General features: G+C 49.5%; 1 protein-coding gene across 3 annotated transcripts in view; it reads left to right on the top strand.

Annotated features, from left to right (window-relative positions):
* Window positions 1-20,933, top strand: part of MYO1D (myosin ID) — a 144,453-nt gene that overhangs the window by 92,352 nt on the left and 31,168 nt on the right. For 2 of the 3 annotated variants that reach the window (XM_065856322.2, XM_071798186.1), the window contains 2 exons: window positions 2,645-2,758; window positions 8,192-8,346. In XM_065856322.2, coding sequence (XP_065712394.2) covers window positions 2,645-2,758; window positions 8,192-8,346 — 269 coding nt within the window. Of the gene's footprint in view, window positions 1-2,644; window positions 2,759-8,191; window positions 8,347-11,154; window positions 13,601-20,933 lie in introns of those variants that run through there. The other variant, XM_065856323.2, reaches the window with a different exon arrangement.

Genomic DNA, 20,933 nt, shown 5'->3' with positions numbered 1-20,933 from the left:
TCACAACTTCACCATACCTGGAATTAAGGACAATTATACAATTGTATGGCCGCTATACATGACTTGCTGCTGGGCTGTCTGTTGCTTTGCATCATTAACTGGTGCTTAAATAATCTGTTCTCATTGCTCTGACTGCATAGAAATGTGATGTCCGAACTGCAGCCAGATACTGGAGCTGGGGCTGGGTCCGTGCTACCTGCTCAGGGGTTCCCATGTTGCTTAATGTTCACCAGAGCAGAACTGTTACATAGGCTCGGTATTTGGAAAAAAAGAAAACATAAAGTATGCCTAAGATTATTCTGTGAGGGTTTCACTTATATACGCGGATAATCTGCAGCTGTTGACTGCCAGGGAGATGACAGGTGATAACATAGTGCTTTGCCGCAGCAGGCAATTAATGGTTCTTCGTTGAATTATGGCGTGCATCTCTAATTGGTCTTCAATTTACAACAGCAGAGCCCAGTGGCAGCGTGAGGGTTTTAAGATACTAATGTTTCCCAGTGGCCACGCTAAGCTGTGCGTGCCGGAGCACTGGGAACTGTCACAACACTTCAGAGTCTGTTCTCTTATGTCTATGGGCTGGTGGAATCGCGGGGTGATGGAGGTGGGAAGGGACCTCTGGAGGGTGCAGCCATTTGGAGATTAAAACACATTTGCCACTTTTTGGAAGCCACTCTTAAAGTTGGTTGAAGTGCACGTCGATTTTCTCAGTTGTAGGTGCCTTACACGGGTTGACTGGGAATCAATAGACTGGAGTGCAGATTCCAAACCACCTGAGAACAGTAGAAGCATTTAATGAAAAAACACAAAGCGAAACAACTCAAAGTCTCACTCGGTGGCCTGTTAAGCTCTGGTGCTTTCTTGTTTGCTCTGGAATGCTGGAGCTCTGCTCTCTGTGTTCCCACACCAGCCCCAGACGGCACCGCTGGGCAGCCAGCTCCTGTTCAAAGCGTGTCTGGTGAGCTGGAGCTCACCGGTGATCCTTTGACATCCTCGCCTTGAAGACCGTGGCCTTCACAGAGCAGCAAGTCGAGTTAAAATGAGCTCAGCGATGTCGACCTCTATAGAAAATCTGCTGCTCACAGTATGGGTCCGGGAGAGCTGAACCGAGCTCGGAACTTGCTGCTGCTCAACAGAACCGGCCTGTTTTCTTCCTCCATTTATCGCTGCCCAGGGCTTCACCCTTTTCCCCTTGCAGTGGCTTGGATGCTTTTTGTGTCCTTTGCTTGCCAAGTTCACAAAAAAGGCAAATTTTTGTCAGGTTAGTGAGTTAGGCTGCGCAACAAACCATGGCTGGAAAGTGCCCGGCAGAAAAGGCCCTGGGGGTGTTGGTGCCAGCGGCTGAACATGAGCCAGTGTGTGCCCATGGGGCCAAGAGGCCACAGGACCCTGGCTGGGACCAGCACTGGTGTGGCCAGCAGGCCCAGGGCAGTGACCGAACCTGTGCTGGGACCTGGGGAGGACAAACCGTGAATCCTGGGGGCAGAGCTGGGCCTCTCAGCTAAGGGCTCAAAACGGCGGCACCAAAATCACCTCAGGGCTCAAAATGGTGGCCCCAGGGGTGACGGGATCACCTCATACACAAAATGGCAGCATCAGTAGCACCAGAATCACCTGAGGGCTCAAGAAAAGCCTTGAGGTGCTGGAGCGAGTTGAGTGAAGGGAACGGAGCTGCTGAGGGGCTGGAGCACAAGTGTGATGGGAGCGGCTGAGGGAGCTGGGGGGTTCAGCTGGAGAACAGGAGCTGAGGGGAGACCTTCTGATCTCTGAACTGCCTGAAAGGAGCTTGGAGCCAGGGGGGTCGGGCTCTGCTCCCCAGGAACAAGCGCCAGGAGCAGAGGAAACGGCCTCAAGTTGCGCCAGGGGAGGTTGAGGTTGGATGTGGGGAACAATTTCTTCCCCAAAGTGCTGTGGGGCATTGGAACAGGCTGCCCAGGGCAGTGCTGGAGTCACCATCCCTGGAGGGTTGGACAGACGGACATGAGGTTCTCAGGACATGGGGCAGTGCCAGGGGTTGGGAACGGTTGGACTCCATGATCTTGAGGGGCTTTTCCAACCAAAACAATCCTGTGATTGTCTGAGCACCACTTCCTGGGCAGGTTACTGACATCTGTTCACAGCATGGATGGTTTAAAAGGGAGAAATGGGACCCGCTCAAATTTAGGATGGGCCAAAGCATCTGCTTCCAAACACCTCCGGTCTAGACTGTCCCAGACCCTGGTCACACCCTGTTTGGGGCAGGGACTCTGCATCGTGCTTTTGGGGTGAAAAGGCACCTATATCGTGTAGGAACAACAACTGTGGGCCTGGACTCAGTGACTGCCAGGGGACAGGGGCACAGGTTGAATGATTTTAGGGGAGAGCATCAGTCCTTCATTGGCTTGAGACTGTGGGCTTCCCCAGGTTGCTCCAGCAAATTCCAGGAATGTTGCTTCCCCAAAACTCTGCATTTTTCTATTTATAACATGGGATTGCAGAGTCCATCTTCCTTTTGCACTATTTCAAGACCTGTGGAGAAAACCTGTTCAAGAGCCATGTGAGTCTTGTGTATTTACTTTATGAGTTTTACATATTCACCAGGGCAGAGTTTTATTCTGCGTGTTCTTGCAGCAACGAGTGAGACTGAATATTTGCTTCTTTCCAGGTGAATCGCTTTAATAAGGTGGAGGACAGAGCAATCTTCATCACCGATCGACACCTTTACAAGATGGACCCTATGAAGCAGTACAAGGTGATGAAGACCATCCCCCTCTATAACGTAAGTACAAGGACCAGAGAATCTCATTTCAGGCTCTCTTAGTCATGGGCAGCGCATCTACTGTTTGGCTCCATTTTCATACCCATAAAATGGAAAAAGACCCTGGTTTACAATTTTTAATATATTTAATATCTATAAAACAGTTATAGCGCAATTATCTATAACACTGATGCATCACGGTAGCTTTTAATTCCACTGCATAAAATAAAAGCTAAAGCTCAGGCTGCTTATCGCACTTTCTTCTGCTCCTTCTTCTATTTGTTTTCTTATTTGCAAGATCTTGGCCCCATAAAGCGGGGGGCAGCATTTCACAGCCGCTTATTTAGACAGTTTCTGTGTCTCTGGGGGTTTGTTTGATCCTTCCTGTCGTGTTCAAATCTTTTTTTATGCTTATTCATGTTTAATGTAAATCTTATCAAAGCTAAATTCAGAACTATGGTGAGGTAGCTGGCCTTGGGGGCAGCAGAGTTTGGCTGCCACTGACAAAGCAGCAAATTAGCACTGGGAGGAAGGAGCAAGAAAACCTCATTTTAGCTCCTCAGCATCCTGAAGCGTGGATTCGACTGCTTGTTTGTTTTCCTCAGCCTGAGGTAACACTACCAGAGTTATCTTAAACCTCCAGAACCTGGCTGAGTTGCTTGGAAATGAATTTGTTGGGACTTTTACATTTGGAGAAATAATAAATCCAACAGCCTCGTACTGCTGAAAGAGATGTGATTAGGGTAATGGTAAAATCTAATCTGTGTGTGTAGAGTGAGTGATTAGCTCAGATTCCATCCGCAATATTGGGTTTATAGCTCCTTTTCTAACCCTGGTGCTGGTCACCCACCCACCCAGACTGTGCACCCACCACCGCAGGTGGAATAACACGCTCATACCCCAAAATGAGCATTTACTGTAGCAAAGCGACGTGTCCACAGGAGCATCTCTTGTTTGGGAAAGATGTGGGTGCTGGGGAGCGAGCGGCTGCAGGTCCTTCACAGAATGACAGAATGTGAGGGGTTGAAGGGCCCTGGAAAGCTCATCCAGTCCAATCCCCCCATGGAGCAGGAACACCCAGCTGAGGTTCCACAGGAAGGGGTCCAGGCGGGTTTGAATGTCTGCAGAGAAGGAGACTCCACAACCTCCCTGGGCAGCCTGGGCCAGGCTCTGACACCCTCACCAGGAACAAGTTGCTTCTCATCTCTAAGTGGAAGCTCCTGTGTTCCAGTTTGCACCCATTGCCCCTTGTCCTGTCACTGGTTGTCACCCAGAAGAGCCTGGCTCCACCCTCCTGACACTGCCCCTTTCCATATTGATCCCCAGGAATGAGTCCCCCCTCAGTCTCCTCTTCTCCAGCTCCAGAGCCCCAGCTCCCTCAGCCTTTCCTCACACGGGAGATGCTCCACTCCCTTCAGCATCTTGGTGGCTGCGCTGGACTCTCTCCAGCAGTTCCCTGTCCTTCTGGAGCTGAGGGGCCACAACTGGACACAATATTCCAGGGGTGGTCTCCCCAGGGCAGAGCAGAGGGGCAGGAGAACCTCTCTGACCTACTGACCACCCCCTTCTAACCCACCCCAGGTACCATTGGCTTCCTGGCCACAAGGGCCCAGTGCTGGCTCATGGTCACCCTGCTGTCCCCAGGTCCTAGGTGTTCTGTGTCCTTTCCCTCAGTCCATGTTCTGTTCTACCAACATTCGCTCTTCATTGTGCAAAACGAAATTGTCAACAGATTCTGCTGCTGAATGGCCGACTCCTGCTTGTGCAAACACACAAACACTCTTATACACAGTGGTTTTCCTACATGGATGCTTTTTAAGTATCAAGGTGAACTCAGCTGAACAAGGTAGAATTTTACCCTTCACAATTTCTCACTATTTGTTTTCTGCGCTCTCACCTTATACAAAATGGTCAGGCCACTGCAATTCACTGACTGCATTTGGAATTACAGGTAAATCTATATTTATGACCATTTAGAAAAATGCGTGTCCGATGGTTTTAAAGGTGGAGCTCGTGCACTCTTGTAGCAGCAGGAGAGCAGGTCGGGGGGTTGGTAGCCCGAACATTTTCCCCTCAAATCCTCAACGCCTCGAGAATTAAAGGAGGTGAGCAGGTTGGCTGCAATTTGGAGGTTGCCTATGGAATATGTTCCTTAGAAATGTTAGCAGGTTTTGTTTTCTCTCAAAACAGGGGGGTCTCAAATAGAGTACCCGTCCCTAGGAGCGCAGGCTGGATGTTGGCTGGCGGTTTTGCCTTTCCTCTGGCAGCAAAACAATTGATGCTCTCTGGATATAGGTCTCTTGCTCTTAGAATACTTCAATTTCTGTCGATATAAATCAGCTTTATTTGTAGATCTGCGATTATTCCCTTTAGCAACCTACCACAGGGTTTCCTGACCGAACAGATCCCTTGATCAGAGCCACTATGAAGTGATGCTGGAGTGTGGCACCGGAGGCCTGGCTCCAAAAAGCCTTCGCTGACTCGTACAGGTGCCAAAATAATATTCCAGAGTGGAAATGTGATGAGAACTCTCTTTGGTAAACACTGTAGAGATGGATTTCTGCTCTGTTGGCCACAGCATCTCCTTTTACCTGCCCCGTGGTCCTGGGGAACAGCAGCAAGTCCGCATGTACACACTGGGATGGCATGGCGGCGCTGGGACACGCTCATTGATCCCCATTTACTACTCTGTGCCGCGGGGAGAGGGGAGAGAGTGCAGAAATTCATCGGGTTCATACACAGCGCGTGAAATATTCGTATTGCTTTTGCCAGGATTTGGTAAATTGAAACTTTAACGCTCTAATGCAGTTGTTTTCTTTTCCTTTTGTAGTTATGTTTTATATTTGTGTCTAAATGACCTGAATATGCGTTGTGAGCTGCCTTGCATCTCTCTCTCGTTTTTCTGCATACCCCATCCCTCCTTTGCCTGGAAAACCCTTCACAGTGTAGCAGGAGATGTGTAAATACCCAATTAGCGATGCGGAGATTCCCTTTCGGGGAAAGAACAATTGCTTGAACTGATAACGAAGATTTTAAAGAAGCAAATGGCTAATAATTACCCCAGCTGTGATGTATATCAGCATATCAAATATTTCCTACTAGGATGCGCGTTCGCCGGGGAGGACGGATTGTCCCGGTGCGGGAAGGTGACCCCAGCAGAACCGGGCGCTCGGCCCTGCCGCGGCGTTTCGGCAGCACCCGCAGGGCCGGGGTTTCCATGGCAATGCCGTGGGAGACGCTCAGCTCGTGGCTGTACCACCGGCAACTTGTTTGCAGCCACAGGAATCGCGCTGCAGGTCCCCATCTCCTTTAGCTGCGTTTGCAGGGAGGTTTTTGAAGCTCATGGCTCAGGCTCCGCGTTCTAATGCCCGAATTTTGTGCAAATGGTGACAAAGCATTAACTTGCCTTTCAACCCTATTTCTCCGTATTGAGATGATGCTTTGGGGGTTTTCTGTGTGCGAGCGTCCTGGCAGCCGCCTCACGAGCATCAATGTACAATTATCTCTTTGTTCTTAGCTGGAGAGAAAATGAACAGATAATGGAGAAAGGAATGAAAAGGTACCTGAGCAGCAGAAAGGATCTTGGAACCACCTTTGGTGAAGACAGTAAGGGATGTTCTGTGGATGCTGGAGATCTTTAAGCAGAGCTAATATTGGTGTTTGTAAATACGGAGATAGGCGCATTCTCTGAAATAATTTGTGTTATATTTATTTGTTCAGAGAGGCTGACAAGGAGTGGTGAAATAGGAAAAATATGAAGGGCTCTCAGGCACCTAACACGCTGCTGTTGAATAATTAATGCTTAAATAGGCTTTTCAAATCCAGAGGTTTCAAGTTGTTCATCTTTCACACCCCGTGCACATTTAAAACCTTGATGGCCGTGGTCCCTGTGGTGCTATTGCGCTCACGGGATGTTATTTAAGCATGCAAATTAATTTTAAGAGACACCATAAACCCAGGCAGCTCTTAATGTCTGTGCATGAAGTGTAGCTTGTTTTTAAAGTATTTCCTAACCTCAGAATAGCATGAGCGGTGGAGAATGAATGTGTTGAGCATATGCAACTGGTAGCAGGAGTTTTGTTTTCATAGCACCGGTTTGTTGAATGTAATTGTCTCTTGGTGTATGGTTTGCAACTTCCATTCTTCATCAAGGTGTTAAGGCTTTTAGTGAAGTTAATTTTTGCGTTATCCGTGTGTTCCCAGCGTATGTGGTTGTTGGCCAGACTTGTGGTTCGTGTTGGTTTGCTTTGAAAGGCCAAAGAAGTGGGTTTGTGGTTCTGCCGCTGAGTGATGCGGTGTCACCAGAGTGAGGAATTGGGGACAGAGGGTTCAGCTGTCACAGACCCCCCCTTGGGGGTGGCCTGTGGTCCTGGTGAGGCTGAAGGACACCGTGGTGACAGGGACAGCGCAAGAGCTGCTCCAGGTGAGCCCGGTCTAGACAGTGACATTTCCTCATGCCTTTGAGACCATTGACACCCCAGAGGCTGCGCAGCCATCCAGAGAGACCTGGGCACACCGGACTGGGCGAGAAGAACCTGATGAAGGTCAACAAGGGCCAGTGCAGGGTCCTGCACTGGGGAGGAACAACCCCCAGCACCAGCGCAAGTTGGGGAACCTGCTGGGAAGCAGCTCTGCAGAGGGACCTGGGAGCTCTGCTCAACAACAGGGTGACCGTGAGTCACCAATGTGCCCGTGTGGCCAAGAGGCCAATGGGACCTGGGCTGTGTGAGGAAGAGTGTGAGCAGCAGGTCAGGGAGGGGAATCCTCCCCCTCTGCTCTGCCTGGGGAGGCCACATCTGCACAACTGGGGCCAGTGCTGGGCTCCCCAGTTTGAGAAGGACAAGGAATCACTGGAGAGAGCCCAGGGAGGGACACAAAGACGCTGAGGGGTCTGGAGCATCTTTGTGATGAGGAGACACTGAGAGAGCTGAGGCTGTTGAGCTGGAGAAGAGAAGTTGAGAGGGGTCTGCTCAATGGGATCAATATCTCAGGGTGGGTGTCAGGATGGACCAGACTCTGTTCAGTGGTGCCCAACGCCAGGGTGAGGGGCACCAGGCACAGACTGAAACACAGGAGGCTCCATCTGAACACAAGGAGAAACTTCTTTCCTTTGTGGTGCCAGAGCCTGGCCCAGGCTGCCCAGAGCGGGTGTGGAGTCTCCTTCTCTGAGCCATTCAAACCCCCTGGACCCACCTGTGTGATCTGCTCTGGGACCCTGCATGAGCAGGTGGGGCTGGGGATCTACAGGGATCCTGCAACCCAACCAGCCTGGGCTTCTGTGGCTTCCAAAAAACACCCCTTGGTTTCACCTCTTGGCACATACTGAGGACCCGCCTGTGGCCATTGCCCAAGCTCAGTGGTAGAGGCAGAAGTTGAGGAGAACACTTGCCTGGCGAGCAGCAAAGCTATGCCAACATATATTAATATAACACTTTTCTTGCGTTCTCCTCGCAGTTGGTGGGATTGAGCGTCTCCAACGGGAAGGACCAACTCGTGGTCTTCCACACGAAGGACAACAAGGACCTCATCGTCTGTCTGTGCGGCAAAGAGCCCTCGAGCGACAGCAGGATCGGGGAGCTGGTGGGAGTCCTGGCCAGTCACTTCAAGAGGTCAGTGCTGGGGATGGCTTGTGTTGAAAATCCAGTCTAACATGTCAAATCCAAACCTTTCCAGAAGTCGTTTCAATGCCGGGCTTGAGCTTTATCTGTGTTACTTCACTGTATTACCAGGACACCAAAACCACATGCAACAACGCTTTGTTTGCTCTTTCTATGCTCCCTCTATGCGTTTGGTTCTTGGGGACAAACATCACTGAAGATGCATTTTGAGTGTGTCCCAATATCTCCTTAATGCAAACTCTACGTGTAAAATTAAGATATTAAGCTATTCCTTTCTCAAATTGCTCCGCCTGCTCTCAGTATCAGTCGAGGATTTATTGCTTGAGCTATAAAATGTCACCTCCGTTCCCTGCAAATTGTCTCTCTTGTAAGTCAACGTGCAAAAGCAGTTTTGTTGGTGAACTGAGCACCTAAGTGGTTGTTTTGTATTGAGGTTCTTCCAGCTGAACTAGCAATAATCACCTTTAAACCATAGACCGAGTTCGGGGCTGTCTGGAGAAGCATCACGGTGGTGACTTTGCTGCAGGAGGCCCAAAGAAGTGTTATAAGTCTATAGAGAAATGGTGTTTGGAGTAAATGGACCCTCAGAGCTGTTCCCTCTCTCCTCCGGGACAGATTCCCGTTATCATTGAGCAGCTCCACGTGCAGTGTTTTGCCGTTCACGGTATCATATTCCATTTCTGACTGACAAAGAGGTGGCTTTATAGGGAAATATTCATACAAGTGGCAGCACAACGGGAGCAAATTTAGGTTATGTTATGTCATTCTTTTCCTGAATTCAAGAAGATCGTGCCAGTTCAGCCAGTTTCACAACTACTGAGTGAAGTTCGCTGCTGTCTGTACGGCTGGAGGTGGGTGTTCAGTTCATTTGAAGTGAATTCTTAGCCTCGGCATCACTTGTTTTGGGAAATATGGTGCTAAAAAGCATCAGAAAACATCCTCTGATTTTGCTTTTACATAAAGATAGTTTGATTTCAAAGGCAGCTGCTCTTGAAGGCTCGGGAGTTGCTGGGTATTGTAAAACAGCACACTTCATTGCAGGAATGCTGTGAAGCAGCTGGAGCTGGTTCGCATCTGGCGTGTTTTGAACACAGGTGACATTTCCCGAGAGCTGACGCTCCTGATTTCACTGCAGATCCCGCGTGATCGGTGTTCACACTGCCCTGCTTTGCTGTTCCTTTCATCACGGATCCAGTAGAGCTCAGTGGTGATGATGGCTGGAGAGTTGGGTGGGGAAAAATGTAAAGAAATAGAACAAGAGAAAGTGTAGAGTCTTGAATCTGCGCAGGAACAACCCCAGGTTCCAGTGTAAGTTGGGGAATGACCTATTAGAGAGCAGCGTAGGGGAAAGGGAGCTGGGGGTCCTGGGGACAGCAGGGTGAGCATGAGCCAGCACTGGGCCCTTGTGGCCAGGGAGGCCAATGGTACCTGGGGTGTGTTAGAAGGGGGTGGTCAGTAGGTCAGAGAGGTTCTCCTGCCCCTCTGCTCTGCCCTGGGGAGACCACCCCTGGAATATTGTGTCCAGTTGTGGCCCCTCAGCTCCAGAAGGACAGGGAACTGCTGGAGAGAGTCCAGCGCAGCCACCAAGATGCTGAAGGGAGTGGAGCATCTCCCGTGTGAGGAAAGGCTGAGGGAGCTGGGGCTCTGGAGCTGGAGAAGAGGAGACTGAGGGGGGACTCATTCCTGGGGATCAATATGGAAAGGGGCAGTGTCAGGAGGATGGAGCCAGGCTCTTCTGGGTGACACCCAGTGACAGGACAAGGGGCAATGGGTGCAAACTGGAACACAGGAGGTTCCACTTAAATTTGAGAAGCAACTTGTTGGGGGTGAGGGTGTCAGAGCCTGGCCCAGGCTGCCCAGGGAGGTTGTGGAGTCTCCTTCTCTGCAGACATTCAAACCCGCCTGGACACCTTCCTGTGGAACCTCAGCTGGGTGTTCCTGCTCCATGGGGGATTGCACTGGATGAGCTTTCCAGGGCCCTTCAACCCCTGACGTCTTGGGATTCTGTGATTCTATTCCCTTCATTTTAATGAAGTACGTTGTGCATCCCTCCGTCTAAAATATTGCACCTTTCACAGAAGGGTATAAACTATTGATTTTTCAATTTCTTCTACTGACTTTAACGATGACATTTAATCTTCAAAAATAATTGTGTTTATCTAATCACTGCAGAAGAATGGCAGTTAAATACATTTATATGCTGTTGAATCATAGCTCAAAACAATATTAGCTCTCTTTTTTTTTAGTGATACAAAAGCCAAATCTCAGCGCAGCTGCTTAAACAAGAGAGCTGCAAATATTCTTGTTTTCAGCCACTTTCCATTTTCTAAGAGTAAAATAATCCCCCTTTTAGCGAAGGTTGTGTAGGTAATGATACGTAAATACTTGTGTAGTAGAATAACATGCAATTGTGTGCCATTCTGGCTTGGTGTGTAGGGCAGAGGAGGAGGCTGGTGGTGACATCTGTGCTGGGGAGTCCTAAACCATCTAATTCAAAGGCTTTTTTCTCAGCTTTTAGTGTTTTCCAAACTCTTTGAACTGGGAACTTCAACACTGACACATCTCACGTTGGCAATTTGGGAAACTTTCAGCAAGAAACAATTTAGGCGGTTTAGAAAAAGTCTAGAATAAAGTCATTAGACGCTGTATTTCAGCAGCTGCTTTTGGAGTCGTTCCTGTTATTAAGCATAAAGGCTTCAAATGTGGGAACATAATGCCTGAGTTCACATATTTTCCCTTTGCCCATGAAAATCTACCTATTTTAATAATTATTCCTAGTAGATGTTTTCTTACTTTCAGGTGTTGGTCATGAATTTAACGTGAGCTGTAAGATTTCGGGGTAGCGACTTAACCAAGACGGTGAATTGTATATGGTCGAGTTGAGGGATGTTTGAGTCACACTTTGGATACATCAACGAGATGGTTTTGTTACCAATGCAGTTGTTGAGGTCACTGAACTCCCAGCTGAAGGGAAGGTTGAGACGCGGATGCCGCAGCCGCAGTAACTTTGTGCCTTCATGCAGAACACTCCATCAATTTGAGTTCTCCTGGCTGTTTCCTCACATTCCCAGCTCTGGATTAAGCATGAAAGAGCTGGAAACGTTCTTTAGCAGCTCAGGACGTTGGGTGGTCCCTTGTCGGAGCGACCACGTGAGATGTGGATCACAGGACGACTCTTATGCTGCTCAACGGGAAGAAAGGTGCTCGAAGGTGATGACGGTGACACTACAGAGCCACCAGCTGGCTGGGGTTGGATGTGACCCATGCCAAGGACAAAGGGACCTGGGGATCTCTTGGACATCAAAAGGAAGGATTATCAGCTGGGAACGGACTCCTCCTTCCCACCTTTTACCCCTAAATGTGCTTCGTGATCCTTACATCTCTACAAGATGTTTCAACTGATGGGTCCAGCCATCGAGGACTCTTTCTGGAGGTTCTTCCAAGCTGTTCATCACCAGAGAAGACTCGATCGCCGGGTCATATTCCTGTGGCTCTCGCACTGCGTGTGTCACCTCCCGTGTCCCCACAGCGTGGAAACGGCGTGATCCAAACACCAGGGTTTGTCGGGGCAGCTCCGATGTCACCCCCAAAGGTGACAGCGACCCCTCCTTTGTTTCCAAGCACTGTGCTCCATTCTGCAACCCTTGCTTAGAGAGTTTAGTTTTTGGTCTGTGTTAAACACACCCAGTATTTTGTGCCCGGTTCGGATCGATGGTATCGCCACATGGGGCTCTCCTGCCTTGGCATCGGGGTGTTTTTAGGACCTGGTTTTCATTTCATTAGCCCAGATGGCTGTGATTTATTTGATTGTGGATGTGGATAAGTTCGGTTGTTAGACCTGGTGTCACATGCATGTCTATGTGCAATATAGGAAGATGTGTATGTGTAATTTATACATACATGACTAAAAAAATGGGGGAAAATCTATATACATATATTTATATATGTAAAAATGGATAAAATATACCTATATACTTACATAAACTTATATTTAGAATGCAGGAAGTATATTTATATATATATTGGGGGGAAAACCTGTGCCGTCAGCCTTTCAAAGCAAACAGGAATAGAAGCACATTTGGTACAAGGCGGCCAAGGTGCTTCTGCTATTAAAGCTTTATTATGCTAAATACAAAAATAAGAAATACAAAAGTAGCTATATAATAAATAAAGCCAACAGGTCCTGGGCCAGAACGGGGGAACAACATCGCGCCGGGGGTGCAGGGGTTGCTCACCCCGTGCTATGGGCTTAGGAGAGAGCAAAGCCGAGCTCAGGCCCAGCCTAAGGGAGTCTATAAACTGGCTTAAAACTTTGAATAAGTGCAATAGGACTCTGATCCCCCCAACGACAGAAATCGAGTGTATGAATAAAACCTACTCAGAACTGCAGGCAATTGGGGGAGATTAAATATATTGGGTACAAATAGAACTCACAAATAGGTTTTTGTGTGGGTTTTTTCCCTCTCTGTGACAGTTCAAGCCATGGCCAACAAAGCTCCCCGCAAACACGGCCAAGAGAGAGACTGAAATCTGCCATTAGCTAACAGTGCTGCTTAAGGTTAAGCTCGTATTTTGTTCATAGTATGAAGGCCGAGACGTTCGTCAGACGGATGGGAAGAAGCGCTCTGTAAATACCCGTTTTCAATCCATTGTGCAAAGGTGAGGACAAGCAGTTCATGTATTTTTGCTGCTGTCCTTGAAAGACAGAGGAGGTCCAACATGGTTTGGTTCTGTTCCACAGTCTGGAACACAAATTAGGTGGGAGAGCCCAGTTTGATTCGAATTGATTCAGTATTTTTTAAAATAAATGAAGAAGCAGACGTTCCCGCTCAGGCCCGGGTGTCACACAAAGGGTTAAACCCCTTCAGTTTGTCGTCAAGATGCTCTCTCATCACAAAACTCTGCTGATTTCAATCAGTTTTGGATTATTCCTTTATCTTAAAGCCATTTACCTTTCTCATGTAGAAATCTTGATTAACCGCCGAGACTCATAGATTTACATGCGAGTTAAACCAGCAACATCTCTGCAGTCGGCAACAACCTGGAGGAAATGATGGGGATCCAGCACTTTGGGTTTTATGACAAAGAATGAACGAGGAGCCCAAATTTATATTTGAGAACAGAAGCGTGGTGCCTTCCCCTGAGGAAATAACCATCTTGTAAGGCAAAAAACCACACAAAGACAGAATTAACGTGTCACGTCTGCTTTGCGATCGCGATGAAAATGATCAGTGAGGTGCCGGTGGGTGTTGGTGGTGATGGGCGCTCTGCAGCTCCACATTTCCATCCACGCCGTTCAACCCCTCCAGGTTCAACTCCTCCAATGCCCCACAGCCCTTTGGGGAAGAAATTGTTCCCCACATCCAACCTCAACCTCCCCTGGTGCAACTTGAGGCCGTTTCCTCTGCTCCTGGCGCTTGTTCCTGGGGAGCAGAGCCCGACCCCCCTGGCTCCAAGCTCCTTTCAGGCAGTTCAGAGATCAGAAGGTCTCCCCTCAGCTCCTGTTCTCCAGCTGAACCCCCCAGCTCCATCAGCCGCTCCCATTACACTTGTGCTCCAGCCCCTCACCAGCTCCGTTCCCTCCTCTCAACTCACTCCAGCATCCTTCAGCATCTCCGCATCGCTCGGTCAACAGCGATTACCGAGAGCAAAACAATGAACCATTTTCTTCAAGCGACGCTTGCTGGTTTGATAAATAGTTGGCAAAAGGCGCTTCGTGTGATGGGTTTGTTACCCGTGTTGGCAGGGGGAGAAGTTTCCCTTGGTGTAAAATCCCAACCTGCGTTTCCTCGTCTCCCGTTTCCGCACCCAGAGCCGCTGTGTGTTGGGACGTCCCCAGGATTTCCCATCTCAGGGCCGCCAGCCTGGTTTCCATAAGGTAACACAGTTCTCCTCTGGATCTGCCGCCCACCTCGCTGCCCTCACATGAATTCTTCTCTTCAAATAAAGATTCCAGCGGCCGACAGCAAACGAAACCAACAGCAAACAATCCCTCAGGACCATATTCACTGGTGACCTACTTAAAACCCTCTTGCCTCATCCTTTTTTCGTGGGTTTGCTGAAACGCTGGCTCACGCTCCGGAAGGAATTGCTGGCGGAATGATAAGGACCGCAAAACGCGGCCCCTCGGTTGTTCAAGCAGGAGTTTCTGAGACATGGTTTATGTTTTTATTGCATCATTTAGACTTCTTCTTTCTCTTCCCCCACTTGTGATGCATTATCCCCTTTTTTGGTCTCCCAAGCCTTTGTGTTCTGATTGCAGGCAGCGCTGCTGCTTGAAGAGATGCCATTAAATCACAGGACGCCTTCATCTTTTGAATTTCTTTTTGAGGAAAATGAGGCTTCTCGCTCTACCCCGGAGAGACCGAGCTGTGTTATCAAGGCCTGTTTTGAGCATCCTTTATTTCTTTTTCTGGTGCAAACAATCCAGCAGAGGTAATTATTTAACAAACGTGTTATCCTGGTGTATTTTTGTAGGGTTATTGTCGATGGGATTGCGGCCCAGGGTGGAAAATCAGCGTTGCGCCTGCTAGGTTTGCTTCGTCTCTTTAGGAATTCATTTGGATGTTCCTCCTTGCTCATCCGTGCTGTTGGACAGCAAGAACATCATTATACTGGCACACACACATGTGAGGAGTGATTAAACTGGCTCTTGGATGCGCACACGGTACAGATAAACCGATCCTGCCTTAGCAAAGCACATCGAGGGGATGGTGCAGACACGCCGAAACACAAATGTAGGGCATCCCACCTGAAATGGTCATTTCTAGGCCTCAAGAACCCTTTTGGGTTTATAACTCGAGTCACATGCAACATGCTGTGTTTTCCTGCCAGTCTGAGTTCCCTTATCACTGATGGAAACAGAATTTCTAAGCAGATGTATGAAAAGCCCCACATGAAAACAAAATTATCACCGGGTGGCTTCTGCGTTTCTTGGCACCTAAGAACTCTGTGCTGTTGGAGCTCAGCCCTGTTGTCTTTAGGCAGATATAATAAATTCAGCTTGCAGTCCAGATGATTCTTGTTTTCTCACCCAACACTTTATTTTCACGCACTATCTGGTGTATTTTTGATGCTAAGGGAGCATTTACCGCCTTCTCCCACCCAGTTCTGGGTCACCGCTGTGTGTTCGTGTCCTGTGTTGTCCCTCCAGGAGGTGACGGTAATAATAAAGATGGGGCTAATTAGCTCCACTGTACTGGTAAAACCACTCGGTATCTATGGAAATTAATGCAGTTTCTGGCTCCGGGGCACTAGCTTAAAATTGGACTGTAAGTAATGTTGTGTTCTGCTTTAAGTAGTGAGGAGGAGCTGCTCAGGATGGAGAATAAACACGAAAACTGTTGAGTTGTTGGAGCTGCCGACTGTGGGTTCAGGAGGAGCCGCATCACCCGCATCCACCGCTGCCCGCGGCTCTTGCGCCTTCTCCTTCGTGTGGAACCACTTGTAGGTGACAGCTCCTCCTTAGAAAGTGAATTAGGAGCCCTCGGCGTGGGTGTCGCTGCCTCGTTAGGGAAATTGGGGCACACGTGCCTGTTTTCCCTGCGTGCTCAAAACCCACAGGAAATGCTCATCGATTCATAAACCGGGATTGACTGCAAGAGCCGCCAGAATGGTTCTGGCCACCAAACATGGCTTGTTGGAAGGGTGAAAATCCAGACAATGGTGAAGAATATTGTCTGCATGGGTGTGTGTCCATAGGAGTTGATCAGGGCAGATTAAAGGGAGTGTTTAAAGCACACGGAGCAAGCGGGCGTTGGTGACCAGAGAGTTTTTCTTACAACCAGCGGGGTTTAATGCGTATCCTCCTCATCTATCCAACCGACCTTATGACTGCGGAGGCTCCGATGGCCGATCTCACCTTAAAATGTGCACGGAGTGTGTTCCTCATTAAGAAGCATTGATCAGCAGTTGTGACTTATCTCCTTATCTTCTTTAATTTCGCTTAATCTTCCAGAGCCCGTAGTATAAATTAATATCCCCAGTCCACAGGGTGCCTCACATAAAGCATTTTCACATGTAAATGGCACAATACATCCTGTAGCAGAGATGTGATTCATAGCCTATTACATGCTAAATCTTAGGTGGAAGCCAACGAACTAATTTATACGAGGTAATTGGATTCTGAATTAAATGCACAAAAGGTTTTTTTTCTCCTTCTTGCTTTTCCTTGTGTGAAATGAGCAGATGAGCTGATCCTGGAGAAGGGGAAGGTGTCCTGCCCTCTCCATCACCTCTGCTATCTGTGAGCTCCCCTCCAGGAACGACAGCGTTGCAGAAATGTGATGTAATTGTGTTTGCATAGATCATAGAATGTCCTGAGTTGGAAAGGACCCACAAGGATCATCGAGTTCAACTCCCAGTGATGGTGTAGGATGTTTCATTGATGTACAGGTAGAAAACAGCCAAAAGCGCTAAAATAAACCCTTGTCCATACTGTTCTACCCCCTCAGTCCACCCCAGCCCCAGCCTCCTGGAGCACAAGCTCGTTCCTTTGCTCACCTCAGTGTGGAGGCGTCTTAGAGAATCACAGGATGATTTGGGTTGAAGGGACGTTCCCAGCTCCCCCAGTGCCCCCCCTGCCATGACAGGGACATCTTCACCAGCTCAGGTTGCTCAGAGCCCCGTCCAGCCTGGCCTGGGATGTCTCCAGGGATGGTTCATCCACCACCTCTCTGGCCAACCTGGGCCAGGCTCTCACCACCCTCAGGGCCAACAATTCCTTCCTCATGGCCAGCCTGAATCTCCCTCCTTTAGTTTAAACCATCACCCCTTGTCCTGTCACAACAGGCCCTGCTCAAAAGTCTGTCCCCATCTTTCTCATGGGCCCCTTTAAAGTGCAAAAAGGCCACACTAAGGTGTCCCCGATGGGAGGAGAGATCTGACAGCCGAGCCTGCAGGACCTCAGCTGACACCACCCCGGGAGCAGACAAACCCCCCGAGCTGTCGGTGCCACCACCAGCGCATGACCAAGCTGGTTCCAGATGTCACCTCCGCGCTGTCCATGTGCTGGAAGCTGAGCCGGGCTGAGGATGGGTTCAGAGCAGGCTGAGGATGGGTTCAGAGCAGGCTGAAGATGAGTTCGGACCAGGCTGAGGATGGGTTCGGACCAGGCTGAGGATGGGTTTGGACCAGGCTGAGGATGGGTTTGGACCAGGCTGAGGATGGGTTTAGACCAGGCTGAGGATGGGTTTGGACCAGGTTGAAGATGGGTTCGGACCAGGCCGAGGATGGGTTCGGACCAGGCTGAGGATGGGTTTGGACCAGGCTGAGGATGGGTTTAGACCAGGTTGAAGATGGGTTCAGACCAGGCTGAGGATGGGTTTGGACCAGGCTGAGGATGGGTTTAGACCAGGCTGAGGATGGTTTTGGACCAGGCTGAGGATGGGTTTAGACCAGGTTGAAGATGGGTTCGGACCAGGCTGAGGATGGGTTTGGACCAGGCTGAGGATGGATTCAGACCAGGTTGAAGATGGGTTCGGACCAGGCTGAGGATGGATTCAGACCAGGTTGAAGATGGGTTCGGACCAGGCTGAGGATGGGTTTAGACCAGGCTGAGGATGGGTTTGGACCAGGTTGAAGATGGGTTCGGACCAGGCCGAGGATGGGTTTAGACCAGGCTGAGGATGGGTTCAGACCAGGCTGAGGATGGGTTTGGACCAGGCTGAGGATGGGTTTAGACCAGGCTGAGGATGGATTCAGACCAGGTTGAAGATGGGTTCGGACCAGGCTGAGGATGGGTTTAGACCAGGCTGAGGATGGGTTCAGACCAGGCTGAGGATGGTTTTGGACCAGGCTGAGGATGGGTTTAGACCAGGTTGAAGATGGGTTCGGACCAGGCTGAGGATGGGTTTAGACCAGGCTGAGGATGGGTTTGGACCAGGCTGAGGATGGGTTTAGACCAGGTTGAAGATGGGTTCGGACCAGGCTGAGGATGGGTTCGGACCAGGCTGAGGATGGGTTTAGACCAGGCTGAGGATGGTTTTGGACCAGGCTGAGGATGGGTTTAGACCAGGTTGAAGATGGGTTCGGACCAGGCTGAGGATGGGTTCAGACCAGGCTGAGGATGGTTTTGGACCAGGTTGAAGATGGGTTCGGACCAGGCTGAGGATGGGTTTAGACCAGGCTGAGGATGGGTTTAGACCAGGCTGAGGATGGATTCAGACCGGGCAGCATCCCCATGTTGGCTCTGCAGATCTGCGGGGGGCCGGCCGGGCCGCACTCCTCCTCACGCTGGGAGGAAGGTCAGTTCTCACCAGTGACCGCCTGCAGACAGAGTTTTCCACTGCGATCTTTAGCATTCGGGGGGGTAATGCAGATATTAATAATTAACCCCCCGTGCAATCTCATCCTAACTGCAATTTCAAACACTCCAGACCATCCTCCTCAGCCAGCCCGGCTATTTTTAGGTTGGTTTCCCATGGAAACGTGGTTTTATGTGGCTGCTGTATCCTCAGATTTGACAGCGAGGGAGAGAGGTAGCAAAGAGCGTTCTCTCTTAAGTTCTGTGAAAATCAGTCACGTTGATTAAAGAGACAAACTCAGCCAAAGGGGGGAATTCAGCCGCCCCCATCCGATGGGGAGCTGCTGCCCGGCTGCATCGTCAGCCCACCGAGAAAAACAGCTATCACAGCATGGAAACGCAGAGCTGGGGTGAGGAACAGGTGATGAGGGACAAGGTGATGGTTCAGGAGTGTAAGGCGTGATTTATTTGTTTGCTTGGTTCTCATTTTTGTAGGAAAGCAGGCTGTAGTTCCTCGCCTCTCAGAGTTTCTTTCTCTGTGGTTTTAATGGAAGCACAGAAGATGCTTTTGGGGTGCCCCCCAGCCATGTGCCATTGCGGTATCTGCTCAGTGGATCCTGTTTGTTGGGTTTTAATGTAGAAAAGGAGAAAGGAAAGAGGTTTCAGTGCCTGAGCCCAGCGACCTGGGCTGCTGCGAACTCTTCAGCTCCGTGTGAGACGGACACGCGGGCGCTGGAGAGCTTGGTGTTCACATCCACGTCCAAGCAGCGACGCCTCCTCCCAGGGACTTTTGAAGAGGGTAAAACATTTAATCTGCAATTTGTCACCTCAACAGCCAGCGCATGTTCTGGTTTATTGCTGAGGGCGTCACGTTGAGGGTGACGCAGGACAGGACCTTGTGTTTCCAGAGTTACTCGACGTACGTCCCCACTGAGGGCACCTGTCTCCACTCAAGCGCCAAGTGGGGTTTTGAAGCAGACTTGACTCGTAGACAGGAGCAGAGTTCATTTGCCTGAGCAGAGGTGTTTAGTGCTGGTTTTAAACACCTCGTGGTACATGAGGAGTCTGCACAGGGCTGGTAGGTGGGACACGGGGCCTACAGGAGCCTCATTCTTTCTGCAGCGACAGCTCAAGGCAGGGGATGGACCCTGGGGTCTCTGCAGTGGCACGAGGTCCATGTAGGACCTTAATTCCACCATTTGTCTTCAAATCACCACTGGTTTTAACTGATGCTACTTTGGGGAAAACAGGATAGGGTTGGCATTTCCCAAAGCGTTCGTTAGCTACTTACATTTGCTTAAGTTGTACGTTTGCAGTTTGGAGGTGTATGTTTGCCCAGCTGCTGGTCTGGGCTGGGTTGGCTTAGACTGGAATTAATTTGCTTTATAATCAGGATTTACATGAAGACTTTTGAATGTTAATAGTCCTCTTGTGCCTCTCCTACAGTCCCACTCGTACTGGATCTTGCAAATTGGCCAGAAGAAAGCAGGAATGACAAGGCAAAGGAGCGATGAGCTCAGAAAACACAACTTGGAGGGAGTGTTCTTTACACAAAGCTTAGACCAGTCCAGTCTTGATACCTCAGTGTGACTAAAGTGGGACTTAAGTGCCCAGCTTAACTCCACGCTGTCCTCCGTGCACATCTGCAGACTGTAGATGCTGGGATGTGTCACATCGTGCTTGGCACTGAATAACCTGTAAGGATCTCCCACTGGTACGAAGGTGCCTCCTGCGGTGGAGGTTGAGTGACTGAGTAATTACACGGTGAGTGATTAGTGCTGATGACTCCTCTCGGTGCTGGGGGTTGTCACGGTTTAACCTTGCGCTGGCAATTCAAACCCACGATAATCGCTCACTCCCCCACTTGCACCCCCAAGTAGGGGAGAGAAGCGAAAGGGAAGGGAGAAACTCGTGGATCAAGATAAACACAGTTTAATAAAATAATAAAATAATACTAATATGCTACTGCTCATACTAATAGATATATATAATGGAAATAGAATATAAAATAGAAGATACTCAATGCGATTTCTCACAAACTCCGTCCGCACTGAGCACCCAGGGAGCAGCACCTGGTCCTGAACAGAGAAGAGAGACAAAGGCAAAAGGCCCAGAGGCCTCTGCAAACGGCAGGATGGGGAAAGAGGTTTCCAAACAGAGCTGCCCCGAAACAGAGCAGAACCGGGACAGGCTCTGTCCTCCCAGCCACAAAATCCCGACTCTCCTTGAACACAAAGCCTGGCACTAATGGCTCAGAATGTTGTCATTGCTCAGTCTGGATGTCAGGCAGGGTCTGTCCCATCCGTGTCCCCTTCCCCGCTGCCCCACACCTGTG

The sequence above is a fragment of the Patagioenas fasciata genome, chromosome 22 (genome assembly GCF_037038585.1).
Source record: "Patagioenas fasciata isolate bPatFas1 chromosome 22, bPatFas1.hap1, whole genome shotgun sequence".
Taxonomy (NCBI): Eukaryota; Metazoa; Chordata; class Aves; order Columbiformes; family Columbidae; genus Patagioenas; species Patagioenas fasciata.
Note: the sequence above shows the minus strand (reverse complement) of the source record. Positions and strands in the feature narration are given on the sequence as shown.